The sequence below is a fragment of the Protopterus annectens genome, chromosome 2.part1 (genome assembly GCF_019279795.1).
Source record: "Protopterus annectens isolate FY-2018-M chromosome 2.part1, PAN1.0, whole genome shotgun sequence".
NCBI classification, from domain to species: Eukaryota; Metazoa; Chordata; order Ceratodontiformes; family Protopteridae; genus Protopterus; species Protopterus annectens.
In genome coordinates, this window is record NC_056729.1 from 33,908,509 (window position 1) to 33,922,949 (window position 14,441).

At 44.5% G+C, this 14,441-nt stretch overlaps 1 protein-coding gene across 2 annotated transcripts in view; it reads left to right on the top strand.

The window, feature by feature from the left end:
- The first annotated feature begins 472 nt into the window (after positions 1-472).
- Positions 473-14,441, top strand: part of LOC122793953 (zonadhesin-like) — a 243,153-nt gene continuing 229,184 nt past the window's right edge. For both annotated transcript variants that reach the window (XM_044061998.1, XM_044061999.1), the window contains exon 1: positions 473-659. In XM_044061998.1, the coding sequence (XP_043917933.1) occupies positions 506-659 (154 nt within the window). In that variant the 5' untranslated portion in view covers positions 473-505. The remainder of the gene's footprint in view (positions 660-14,441) is intronic.

A 14,441-nucleotide genomic window follows, 5' to 3' on the forward strand; every position in this document is an offset into this window, starting at 1 on the left:
TTTGGACTTCTGGTTCACTTTTTGACTAAGTTCCCTTCTGTGTGGAGTTTTCACGTTCTTCCTTTGTTCTTGTAGGCTTGTACTCGGTTCACCTGTTTCCTTCTACACTCATGTTGGTAAACTACATGTTGGTAGATTGACTGCAGTGCTGACTTGTCCCTTGACTTGAGTTTTAGTGTGCGTGATTTGTGATTGAAGTGGGTTCCATCTGGTTCAGTGTCCTGCCTTTTGCCTGTTTGATTGGATGTCCTGCCTTGTGCCTGTTTGATTGGCTGGCCCTAGCCTCCTGTAGTTGTGATATGAACAAAGTGGATATTGAAAATGATCTCCATTTTCTAGGAAGAGGAACAGTTCATCCTTCCAGCACTTGGCAAGACTAAAGTATGAAGAGAAAAATGAGTAATTCTACTTTTGCTGCTAATGAAAAATCAGAATCAAGCTGATGTTTCTTATTAAGTTCTTACTGAATGATTTTTTTCAGGATGAAATTCTTAGTTTGGTTTCCATGAAAGGGAACTGGCTGACTGTTCAGCGTCTGTTGGACACCTTGAAGAAAAGACAAGGTTGGGTGCCCCAGCTCATTAATGCACTTGAGAAGGAAAAGTCTGAGCTGGCAGATGATCTTAGAAGAACATATGAACAATTTCAAAATCCCTCCTGTAAGTAAAAATTGTAATTTGCATTTTCTGAATATGATACAAAGCCAATATAGCTGAACATGGTGGCAGTGCAAAACTTGAGTGCTGATGCTCTGGAAATGACACTGTTGTGCAGTTCTAAGCAGTGTATTTTTAGTAGCTGTAGTGAAATGTATGATACATGTTATACGAAAGCTGTTGTTTAGTGATTGTAACACCAGAAAATGTTAATCTGACTTGTGAGAATTTGTGTGGAGAGGAATGTACACCCATTTGTCAGCTAAAAAGAGTGCCATATGTCTTGTTCACGTATTTGCATATCTAGCACACAAGATGCCCTGTTCATGTATTTTACTTAGCAAGAACATAGGATGCATGTGGTAGTTCATCAATATTGTTATCTGTCTGCAGGCTCTGTGCATACTTTAGTTTCCTTGACTCATCCTATACTATATCCCTTTGTGTGTGAGTGAGTCACTTACACAACACTTAATCAGCATCTGTGAAATCATGTGCTCTTTGTTCAACCACTTTGTCAAATGCTTGATGTTCATCGTGCATACAGCTGCAGTCATAACAGAGGGGTTTTCCTGCCGTCAGGCAGGTCCTCGGTCGGCCGAATTCCAAAGTCTAGGTCCGGCGTCGGTTGTCGTCGCTTCTTCCCTGACGTCAGCGCGACAGGGGTATAAAAGAACCAGCCAACGCCATTTTCTTCAGTCTTTCTTGCCGCGCGGTGCCCGAAGCAGAAGCAGTTCGCAAGTGCCGGTCGGCCAGCTCCTGAGATTACGAATATTTTTCAACCAAAGTCTTCTTGAAAGCTAAGTACCCGTTGGGGAAACTTTTCTTGCCTCAGACCGATGTCAGACAAAGTTAATAATTGCATTTCATGTGGGAAGCAAATACCGCATAAGGATTTTCATTCCCTCTGCATTCCTTGCTTAGACCCAGACCACAACGTCTCGGCCTGTCGATTTTGTGCTACATTCAACAGACGCACTATTAAGCGTCGGGCGGAGTTCGCCCAACACTATTTTGGCAAAAAATTTAATTACATTATGTCGTCGGATACTCCGACTCCAGTTTTGAGTAAAAGACGCAAAGATAAGGACCGACATACGAGGTCCATGACTTCTACCGACACCACGCCAAAGCCGACTACAGGTGGTCCAGTTCTCAGTGAGGCGCCTACGCAGCCCCTGACTACCGACGACACTTCATTGGCAGTGTCTACTGTGCCCGAGGTCGCAGGCTCTTCGGCCCACACCCAGACTACAGATACCGAAGCCACTCTTGGCGGTGAAACTCAGAGTTTAGACAGGGCTGCCACCTCTTAAGGTGTCTTCAGGCCTTCCTCTTCTTTTTCCATCAAGGCTTTCACTAAGTCTAAAGCAGCCATGCATTCTAAAAGACAAGCTCCACAGGGCCCTTCTCAAGGCCCCATGCCTAAAAAGCAGATGCTCAAAATGGCTCCAGCCCCAGTCAAGCCTGACAGGTATTACCGGGTTCCTGACTCACACCAATTCCTATACAAAAGCCATGCGGCTGACCCAGAAACTATTTCACAGGGTCTCAAGGGAATTAAGGCCTCCACTGCTAAAAATCCATTACCTTCAGAGAGAGATTACAGAGCTTTAGAAAGGTGGGGAAAAAAGGTATACACCTCGGCTACCTTAACCATGAGGGCATTAAACTGTCAGTTCCATATGTTAAAGTACCAACAGTTTCTGTTATCACAGTTGAGAAGCAAAATGTCACAACCTGAACTACCAGACTTGAAGGAGTTGCAGGATTTGATACATAGTGCAGAACAAGTGGGTAAACATACCTTGCAATGTGGTTTTGATGCTTTAGAGGCCTCATGTAGAGCTGCTGTTACAGGATCAGTCATACGTAGACATGCCTGGCTCAAAGAGCAAACCTTACCAGATCATGTCAAAGCTAAATTACTAGATGCCCCTCTGCAAAAAGATGTATTGTTTGGTGTTAAAGCTGAGGAGGTATTAAAGAAAATGGAGGAAAAGGCAAAACCAATGCAAACAGTGAAAGATTTCCTACAGGTACAACCTCCACGTTTCAGTAGAAATTGGCCTTCCAAAAAATTGGTCCTTTCCAGCCACGGACAGACCCCAAAGAGGTAGATACAGGCGCCCGAGGGGCAGAGGGCAATCTCAAGGATCGTTTAGAGGCAGACAATGGCAAGCACCTACACAAAGAGGTGGTGAGGATAGTTCACAGCCATTCAGAAAGCAGACCCAGTGACTTTCCCCTTTGCATGCCAAGCAAGGCTCAAATGGCAGCACCTTTAGGCGGAAAACTGGCATTATTTTCGAAAAATTGGCATATTGTCACAAAAGACAAATGGATCCTGGACATTATAGACAGAGGCTACAGATTCCACTTTCACACCCTTCCAAAAATGAGAGGCATGCCAAACCTGCCACACCATCAAAGGGCAGAAGCACAAAAACAAATTTCAGATCTCATGGACAAGAAAGCTATTCAAGAGGTACCTGCACAAGAACAGGGTCAAGGTTTTTATTCCAGACTATTCCTGGTACCAAGGAAGGGAAAAGATTGGAGACCTATTTTGGACCTATCCATCCTAAACACATTTTTATTCGTGCCAAAATTCAAGATGCTCACATTACAGCAGCTTCTGCGAATGATGGGCAAAGAGTCTTGGCTGGTAACATTGGACCTCAAGGAGGCATACCTGCATGTCCCAATCAGACAAGATTGCAGAAGATACCTCAGATTTCTTGCAGGTTCAACCCATTATCAATTCTCTGCATTGCCCTTTGGCTTATCTACTGCGCCCAGAGTGTTCACGAAATGCCTGGCATCAGTAATTGCCTACTGCAGACTTCAAGGGATACAAATATACCCATATTTGGACGACTGCCTGATCCAAGCGGACAGCAAGCACATACTTCTGAAACATCTGGCTTTTGTAATAATGTTGTTAAATTCTCTGGGATACACAGTCAACAAAAAGAAATCAAGGCTAATACCCTCTCAAACAATAATTTTCCTGGGTGCCAGCTTGGATACAAACACCCAGATGGCCTACCTCACGCCAGAGAAACAAGGGCAACTAACTCAATACTTCAGAAAACTGGCAACTTTCACCAGGCTGACTGCAAGGAAAATCCTGCAGGCTCTGGGATTCATGGCATCTTGCATCCTACTAATCCCATGTGCAAAGCTGCATATGAGGAAACTTCAATGGTACCTAAAAAACCTATGGTCTCAACACAGCCACAGTTTGGAAACAATAATACCACTAATTCCATGTCTTCAAAAGGAATTTCTGTGGTGGGCTCAAGCATGCCAAAGAAACACAGGTCTCCCATTCTGCAAGCCACAAGCAAATCAAGTCATCACAACAGACACCTCGGACTACGCCTGGGGGGCGCACATGACAAATCGGTGCATTCAGGGCAAATGGTCCCAAAAGGAAAAGCACCTACACATCAATCAAAAGGAAATGCTAGTAGTAATAAATGCTATTATAGCTTTCAAAGACCTTCTGCATCCAGGTCAGCTGTTGATAAGGACAGACAACACCACAGTAATGTGGTACATAAACAAACAGGGAGGAACCCATTCATACCCCCTATGCAGACTGGCCATGTCTGTTTGGAACATGGCTCTAGAATTACAAATCGAACTTCAAGCACAGTACTTGCCAGGCAAGGAAAACACGCTGGCAGACAACCTAAGCAGAAATATGACAGATTCACATGAATGGAAGTTGCATCCTAAAGTTTGTACAAGGATAATTCAAGCATGGGGAAGGCCAGACATAGATCTCTTTGCCTCCCACAGAAATCACCAATTGGCAAAATTCTGCTCAAGGACCTTTCATCCACAGGCCTGGAAAGTGGACGCACTCTTTTTCAGTTGGACAACAATGACAGTTTATGCCTTTCCACCTCTTCCTCTGCTGCCCAAAGTTCTATTAAAAACCAGAGCAGACAGATCAAAGATGATTCTCATTGCTCCAGACTGGCCAAGACAACACTGGTACCCACTCCTGAGGAGCCTGACACATTCCCCACCATGGATCCTGCCTCTAATGCCTCTTCTACTGACTCAGCACAACTTCAAAACTCTTCACAGTCAGCTGAAAACACTCAATCTAGCCGCATGGAAGATTCCTTAAATTCACAACAGACATTACTCTCCAAAGAGGTGCAGGATGTCATGTTGGAGGCTAGAAGGCCTTCTACTAGAAAAGCCTACTCCGCAAAATGGAAACGGTTTTGTGCCTGGAATGAGAAAAAGGGTCAGAATCCTGGAATACTGAATTTACCTCAAATATTACAGTACCTAGCTGAGATGCTAAGCAATGGACTTTCATTCTCCTCCATCAAAATCCATGCCTCAGCCATTTCTGCAGAATACAACACTGATCCTCCTTTATTCTCTCACCCCCTCTTAAGACAGTTCCTCAGAGGGGCTAAGAATATAAAACCCCCAAGGAAACAACCAGTACCTGCTTGGGATCTCAATTTCATTCTAGAAAAACTGACCTTGCCTCCTTTTGAGCCAGCTGCTTCAACAGAACTGCAATATTTGTCCTGGAAAACAGCCTTCCTTCTGGCTATCATATCAGCTCGCAGGGTTTCGGAACTACAAGCCCTCATGGCTGTGCAGCCTTTCATCATTTTCCATCAAGACAGAGTTTCCTTACGAACCAACCCGTCCTTTATGCCAAAGGTAGTATCCAGGGTAGCCTTGAATCAGGCTATCCACTTACCTACCTTTTACCCTAATCCTCAAAACAAAGGAGAGAGACTACTACATTCCTTGGACATTCACAGACAGCTGCATTATTATTTGGACAGAACAAAGCCTTTCAGAAAATCAGAGCAACTCTTTGTGTCCTATGCTACAGGAGCTCAAGGGAAGCCAATTTCCAAACAGACAATCTCAAAATGGATAGCCCACTGCATACGTTTTTGTTACTCTTTTCATGGTAAAACTGTACCTGCAGGCATCAGATCTCACTCCACAAGGGCCACAGCTACCTCTGCAGCTTTCCTCAGGGGGGTTCCTAACAAAGATATTTTGGAAGCAGCCACTTGGAGTTCTGTACATACCTTCTCCAAGTACTGTCACCTACCATTATACTCCAAATCTAGAGCAGGCTTTGCCACTGCAGTCTTGCAGGGCATCCTGCCTCCTTCTAGTTCCACCTAGTGCCTACCACCCCTTTTTTAGCTTTGGGATTCTACCCATCTGTTATGACTGCAGCTGTATGCACGATGAACATTGTACAGTTTTGTACCTACCATAAATGTAGATGTTCGAGTGCTAATACAGCTGCAGTCCAGGTTTCCCTCCCTCCTTCCCCTCTTGGGACAGGCCTATTGGCTAACACCTCCTCATACAACCTGATTGGGGTATTCTTTTATGGTGTATTTGCTTACAACTACTGTTTTTTGATTATATTGCATTGCATTATTACATGAATTTATGTATTGCCTTCCTTCTGGGGGCACCTGACATCTGGGGCAAGAAAAACTGAAGAAAATGGCGTCGGCTGGTTCTTTTATACCCCTGTCACACTGACGTCAGGGAAGAAGCGACGACAACCGACGCCGGACCTAGACTTTGGAATTCGGCCAACCGAGGACCCGCCTGACAGCAGGAAAACCCATCTGTTATGACTGCAGCTGTATTAGCACTCGAACATCTACATTTATGGTAGGTACAAAACTGTACTTTTTGTTTTACATTGAAGAGTAGTTTCTTATGTAAGGGAATACTAACAGTTATTTTCTTAGCCATAATGAGATCAGTATTTGTGCGATGATAGTTTGGTGTTTAATGGAAGACATTTAGGTGAAATATAATTTTGTTTTATATCAAAGCATGTTAGGCACAGTGGGTCAAGACCCAGTGAGTCTGGTTATTTGTCATAGTGGACCATTGTTAGAAATGTGATGTTCTTCATCTCACATTGCTGCAGTCATAACCTGTGGGTAGTCCGCTGTCCTCGGTCGGCCCGAATACCAAAGTGTTAGGCTGGCGTCGGTCATGGTCGCTTAGATCTGACGTCAGTACGCCATGGTACTAAAGCGCATGACCGACATCATATCCTCAGTCTTTCTTGCCGCATGGTCCGAAGCAGAAGCAGCGTTTGCAAGTGCCGTTCGGCGTCCTGAAATTTTCATATTCTGAGTTTCAGACCGAAGACCAAGTTGGGCTAAGTACCCCGTTGGGGAATATTTTTGTCTTTTCTTGCCTCAGTTAAATCCGGATGTCAGAAAAAGTGAATAATTGTATTTCTTGCGGGAAACGGATACCTCATAGGGATTACCACTCTCTCTGTATTCCTTGTTTGGGGCCTGAGCACGACGTAGTCGGGTGTCGCTTTTGTGCTAAATTTAATAAGCGCACCATTAAACGAAGGTTAGATTGTGCTAGGCTTGTTTTCGGTAAGCGGTGTAATTACAATATGCCGTCGGATCCTCCGACGCCCGCTACCGCAAAGAAGCGTAAAGAGAAATCATTGAAATCCAAGCAGGATGAGTCATCCGTTCCGGACGCCGGTTCTTTAGAAACCACGGTGGAATCTGTGGATCCGGCCGAGGTTTCAGTTGAGTCTCAGGGGGAACCTTTAGTTTTGCAAGATGTGGCCTCTCAGGAGTCGGGTCAGGCTGAGGGGGCCTCTCAGGTTGCTGTGCTCCCTTCTTTGCATAAGGTGGTTAGGCCTTCTCCCTCTGTCTCTAAGGTGCCTTCTAAGGCCAGGCCTGGTTTGTCTTCCTCTGGCGTCAGTCCTAGTTCTGCAGGTTCTGTGCCTAAAAAACACATGCTTAAAATGGCAGAAGATTTGATTACCTTGATCAGAGGTTCTATGCCCCCTCCAGATAAGAGGCCTAGGGTGGAGCCAGAGGTGGAAGGTTTGGAACATTCTTCAGATTATTCAGAGTCTTCGGCTGAAGACATTCAGGATTTTCCCCCTTATTCTGATTCTGATGCAGAGGATTCTAGTCCTTCTGCTTCCCCTCCAGAGGATTTTTCTTTTTCAGAGACCCTGCATTCTATGAGGGAGCATTTTAAATGGGAAGGTCAGGATTTCTTAGACTCCCGAAAGAGGCTTAGGGAATTCTTGTTTTTACCACAACATAGGCCCTTGGCTATTCCTCCGGTTTTGGATGTTGTACAGGATGTTTTCTCTGAGGCTTCCCTTAATCCAGACTCTTTGCCTCCGGCCCCGGTTTAGCCAGACAGGTATTACAGGGTGCCAGAGGCTCATAAATATTTGTATAAGAGCCCTAGGGCTGACCCAGAAACTATTAGCCAGGGACCTAAGGGTGTTAGGGCTTCTGTTGTAAAGAATCCAGTTCCCATGGATAAGGACTCTAGAGCTCTGGATAGGTGGGGTAAAAAAGTGTATACCTCTTCCACTCTTGCAATGAGGGCCTTAAATTGCCAGTTTCATATGCTGAAGTACCAGAATTTTCTTCTTAGTCAATTAAAATCTAAGGTGGATGCTTTAGCAGAGGGCATAGAGTGTAAAGAATTACAGGATTTGGTTCATGCCTCTGATCAGGTGGGTAAGCATTCTTTGCAGTGTGGTTTTGATGCTTTGCAGGCCTCTTCCAGGGTGGCTGCCACTGGATCAGTTATTCGTAGGCACGCCTGGCTTAAGGATCAGAACTTGTCAGAGCATGTTAAAGCTCGAATTTTGGATGCTCCTCTTCAGTCTGAAGTTTTGTTTGGTTCTCCTGTGGAGTCAGTCTTGAAGAAAATGGAGGACAAAGCTAAGTCTATGCAGACTGTTAAAGATTTTTTGCAGGTGCAGCCCCCTAAGTTTAGCAGAAATTGGCCTACTAAGGGATGGGCTTACCCTTCTTCTGATTTACAGTCTAGGGGCAGATCTAGACGTGGTAGGGGCAGAGCTCATGCACAGGGTTCTTTTAGGCCTAGGACGTGGAGTTCCCCTGCACAGTCTACAGGTGAGGGCAGGGGCCAATCCTTTCATAAACAGACCCAATGACCTGCATCTTCAGCTGCCCGATCCTTCCTGTCTGGCAGCTCCTCTGGGAGGAAAGTTGGCACTTTTCGGGCAAAATTGGCTTTTAGTCACCCAGGACAAATGGGTGTTGGACATTATAAACCGAGGCTACAAGTTTTATTTCCACACATTGCCCCCTTTCAAAGGCATGCCAGACGTTCCTCCTCAGCAAAAGGCAGAGGCTCACAAACAGATTTCTTTACTTCTTCAAATGGGAGCTATCCAGCAGGTCCCTCCATCAGAGGTGGGCCTAGGATTTTATTCTCGCCTGTTTCTTGTACCAAAGAAAGGAAACACTTGGAGGCCAATTCTGAATTTGTCTATTCTCAACACATACCTGGACATTCCAAAATTCAAAATGTTGACTTTGCAACAACTTCTACCTATGCTAGGCAAAGATCACTGGATGGTAACTCTGGATCTCAAGGAGGCTTATCTTCATATTCCTATCAGGCCAAGCTGCAGGAGATTCCTGCGTTTTCGGACTGGGACTTTACATTATCAGTTCTCTGCATTGCCCTTTGGCTTATCTACTGCGCCCAGGGTGTTCACAAAGGTTCTGGCTCCGGTGATAGCCTTCTTACGGTTAAGAGGAATACAAATTTATCCTTATTTGGACGATTGCCTGATTCTTGCTCAAGACAAAGACAAGTTACTTCACCATCTTCAGTATGTTATGGCAGTGTTAAGGTGCCTAGGGTATTCTGTGAACGAAATAAAGTCCAGTCTAGTACCCTCTCAGGACATGTGCTTTCTGGGTGTGAGACTGAATACAGCCTCTCAGATGGCGTTTTTGACCCCGGACAAGCAAAGAAATCTTTCCCTTTACTTCCAGCAATTGTCTCTCCTGTCCAGGCTGACTGCAAGGACAGTCCTTCAAGCCTTGGGGTTCATGGCATCTTGTATTCTGGTGCTTCCCAATGCCAAACTGCATATGAGGAAGTTACAATGGTATCTCAAAAGTGTATGGACTCAACACTGCCACGATTTGGACACTGTCATTCAGATAATACCTTGCATTCAGAAGGAATTTTTGTGGTGGGCTCAGGAATGTCACCTAAACAAGGGACTCTCTGTGACCTGACCAGAGGCGAGTCAGATCTTAACGACAGATGCCTCAGACAAGGCTTGGGGAGCACACCTCAATGGAAAATGGGTTCAAGACATGTGGCCTGCCAGACTTCAACATTTGCATATCAACATGAAGGAGATGTTAGCAGTCCAATTTGCATTGATGGCCTTCAAGAATCTACTTCACCCAGGACAAGTGTTGATTCAAACAGACAACACGACTGTCATGTGGTACATCAACAAGCAAGGGGGAACCCATTCGTACCCACTTTGCAGACAAGCTATGATTTTGTGGGAGACTGCTCTCAGTTTGCACCTCACTCTTCAGGCAAGGTTTCTGCCAGGAGCACAGAACTCCTTAGCGGATGTTTTGAGCAGACAGATGGTGGATCCCCACGAGTGGAAATTGGATCCTCATGTATTTTGACAGTTGACAGTGTTTTGGGGGACTCCAGACATAGATCTGTTCGCTTCTCCACTAAATTTCCAGCTGCCAAAGTTTTGCACAAAGATGTTTCATCCAAAAGCTTGGAAAGTGGATGCTCTTTCATTCAGTTGGAACAATCTTCACGTCTATGCCTTTCCTCCTCTGCCTCTCCTTCCCAAGGTGCTCTTGAAGGTCAGACAGGACAAGCCCTCCATGATTCTTATAGCACCAGATTGGCCACGTCAGCACTGGTACCCTCTGCTGAGGAGTTTAGTATGGGAGCCTCCTTGGCCTTTGCCAGCAAGTCCACACCTTTTGTCCCAGGCAGGCAATCATTTCATCAATGTCAGGATACAGTCCCTGCATCTGGCAGCCTGGCATATTCTGTTCTAGACCCTGGAGGGTCACAGCTTCCTCAACAAGTTTTGAATGTTATTTTGGAGGCCAGACGGCCTAGTACAAGGAAGGTTTATGCTGATAAATGGAGGAGATTTTTTCTTTGGAGCAAAGCAAAGTGCTTTGATGTTTCAGTACCTAATTTGAGTGTTTCACTTCAGTATCTTACAGAATTACTAGACAAGGGCTTGTCTTTCTCCTCTGTAAAAGTTCATGCTGCAGCCATTTCTGCTCACTATGACTGTGACCCACCTTTATTCTCTCATCCTTTGTTCAAGCAATTTCTTAGAGGGGCAAAGAACATAAGACCCCCAATGGGAGCTCCTACTCCTTCCTGGGATCTCAATTTTGTGTTGGAGAAACTCACTTTATCTCCTTTTGAGCCTGCAGCTACAGCTGAGTTGAAGTTTTTGTCTTGGAAGACAGCTTTTTTGCTGGCCATTACGTCTGCTAGAAGGGTATCTGAATTACAGGCTCTAATGGCAGTTGAACCCTTCCTAATTTTTCATAAGGACAGGGTCTCTTTGCGTACTAACCCTACTTTCATGCCTAAAGTGGTCTCAAATGTGGCCTTGAACCAGTCTATTCATTTGCCTACTTTTTATGCTGATCCCCAAAATAAAGGGGAAAAGATTTTGCACTCTTTGGATATTCACAGGCAGTTGCGTTATTATTTGAGCAGAACTAAAGGGTTCAGACAGTCTCAACAGTTGTTTGTTTCTTTTGCTTTGGGTTCTCAGGGGAAGCCTGTTTCTAAACAAACTATTTCTAAGTGGATTGGTCATTGTATTGCTTTTTGTTATTCTCATCATGGTAAGGAGTTTCCTGCTGGAATCAGACCTCATTCCACTAGGGCTACTGCCACTTCCACTGCTTTTCTGAGGGGTGTAGCTACTAAAGATATTTTGGAGGCAGCTACTTGGAGTTCAGTGCACACTTTTTCTAAGCATTATCATCTCCCTCTTTATTCAAAATCTAGGGCTGGGTTTGCCACTGCAGTTTTGCAGGGCATGTTAGCAGCTCCCAATGCTTTATGATTTTGCCAACCTCCCTTTACCTTTGCTTTGGGGTTCTACCCACAGGTTATGACTGCAGCAATGTGAGATGAAGAACATAGTACAGTTTTGTACCTACCATAAATGTAGATGTTCGAAGATCCACATTGCTGCAGTCCAATTTTCCCTCCCTCCTTCCCCACTGTAGTTTGGGGTGGTTGTGTGGTTTGGGTTGTAAATATTGTTTTTTTGGCTATGGCCTTTCTTTTTAGGGCCTTCTGACATCTGGGGCAAGAAAGACTGAGGATATGACGTCGGTCATGCGCTTTAGTACCATGGCGTACTGACGTCAGATCTAAGCGACCATGACCGACGCCAGCCTAACACTTTGGTATTCGGGCCGACCGAGGACAGCGGACTACCCACAGGTTATGACTGCAGCAATGTGGATCTTCGAACATCTACATTTATGGTAGGTACAAAACTGTACTTTCCTTCTTGTTGGTTTGCTTTTGTGTGTTTTTTTAATAGAGTGTAGAATTCTTGTTACTCTGCTCATTGGTATTTTTTCAAAATAGTGTTATTTTTGTTTTTCTGGTAATGGAAAGTAAAGAATTCAGAAAATGCAGATGTGGGAAAATTCCAATCAAGGTAAATGTACCTTGTGTGGTTTCATGTTCAGAAGAAAAATGCTTGTATGATGGATGTTCTAAGTGTTTCACTGTTGCAGTCATTACATTTGTGTTATCTGCTTGCACTAGCCCTCAGTCGGCCTGCTTAACAAAGTCTTGGGTCTTGCGTTGGTTGCTGTCTCTTCTTCCATGATGTCAGGTCATCAGGGGTATAAAACATGCAGCCGATGCAATTACATCAGTCTTTCTTGCCATGCGGTGCCCAAAGCAGAAGCAGTTCGCAAGTGCTGGTCGGCCGACTCCTGAAATTTTGCTGAAGTTTCAGAACCGAAGTCTTCAACTAAAGCTAAGTACCCCATCGGGGAAACTTTTTCTTGCTCCTTACCGATGTTGGTAAAAGTTAATAATTGCATTACTTGTGGAAAGCAAATACCTCACAAAGATTTTCATTCGTACTGTATTCCTTGCTTGTGCACTGACCACGACATCCTTTGCTGTCGGTTTTGTGCTTTATTTAATCAGCGCACTATCCATCGTCGGTATATTTTCTGAGTCTCCCAGTGGAAGCTGAGAAACTTTTGCCCTGTATTTTTCCCTTGTGTCCTCGCCTGGGTGGATACATACTCTCAACTAAAGTTACCTACTCTATCCACACTTTTGCGTAAGAAATATACTGCTCTGCTGCCTCAATCCCCATTTTTGAAATTGGAACTGAGTATCCCAGTGGAAACTGAGAAAGTATGTGCATCTGTTGCTACTTGGGCTTCTACATCTTTTAACTCCTGCTTGTTAGTTTTTGTAAAGCTATCTCCCTGCCAGGACAGCCAGCAGCCTAAACCCTTCTTATTTCTCCCTCTCCATTCTCTCTCCCATCTTTATCTGAGTTTTCCAGCTCTTCCTTATTCCATCCTATTCAGTCCCAAGTCCTTCCTAGTGGGCCTTGTACATTTCTGCATTTGCCCACTAGAAGGCGTCCCCTCCTCATTGTCATTACTTTTCTCCAATCTTTTCTTGCTTTTTCTCTGCATTTACTTGCACTCCCCACTCTCTCACCCATACTTTTGCCCACTTTACCTATTAAATATTGAACTCTTCTTACCCTGCTACAACTTACTCTCTCCTGAAACCTATGCTCCACTGACTGATTGGCTCTCGATCCTCTCCTGGTCTTTTACTCCCTAGTCTCCTACTGTGCCTTGCCCTTATTGTGGATCTGTCTTCTCTCCTTCTTACTACACTGCATTACCTACTTCCCATCTCCCTCTCTCACTGTTTCTCCCCTTCTATCTAGCGTGATATACTATGCACGCTATCTCTATCCTACACCTTCTAATCTCTACTATTGCATTTCTCCTTTCCTCCCCCTCCCCCTAGACTGCTCGATTCTTCGTACGTCCCTTCCCTCCCACATTGTAGAGTTATAGACCTTCCGGTCTGTTCCAGCTAGCTAGTATTCCCTGTACCTCCTCCCTCCCTCTACTTCTGCCTGGAAGTGATAAATATTCCCCCTCCCCTCAGGGCGCCATTTTCTAACTTCACTTGCTACGGCTGCTGCAGGTTCCTGACTGGGAGTGCGCTCCTACTGTAAGTTAATCTATGTTCAATGTAAAATGCCAATATCAGGGCTTTTCCCTCAATGTTTATGCTAACGGATCATCATAGACATAGTAGACCAGCATTCCTATTTATACACTGTCGTTTTCTGTTTTAGAGTATACTTAACATGACTATTGTATAAAGTGAATAACTTCTGACTACTGCTGTTAAGAAAGTACCGAACGGTACTACTGTTTAGATTACATGTTCCGAGCTGTTTAAGTTGTATGCTCCGAACGTAGATTCACTGTTCAGTAAGCTACTTCATGAAGAAAGGTTGATGCCCTACTGGAACGTAGTATACGTTATTCTGACATCGTATACCTTACTATAGCCTAACTAAGTTGCTTATGTGCCTCTGTAGTCGCTATTGAATGTGGGCGACAATACATTGCACATCCCTGATCTGATAACACTGTATGCGTATTAGTGGAACACTAGTATCTTAATTTTTGTATATCACAAAACATTCGGGATTTTGATTAGGTTGCTCCTGTTCCTCTGTAGTCGCTACTGCATGTAGTGTGATATTTGTCCTGCACATTCCTGATCGGATCGTGCTTAGACTCCACGGCTTAGTTTTAATCTTTCTGAACTCCTCCATGGCTGCTCGTATTTAGCAATTTTAAACCATGGTTTTTGTCCACATTGGCTAAG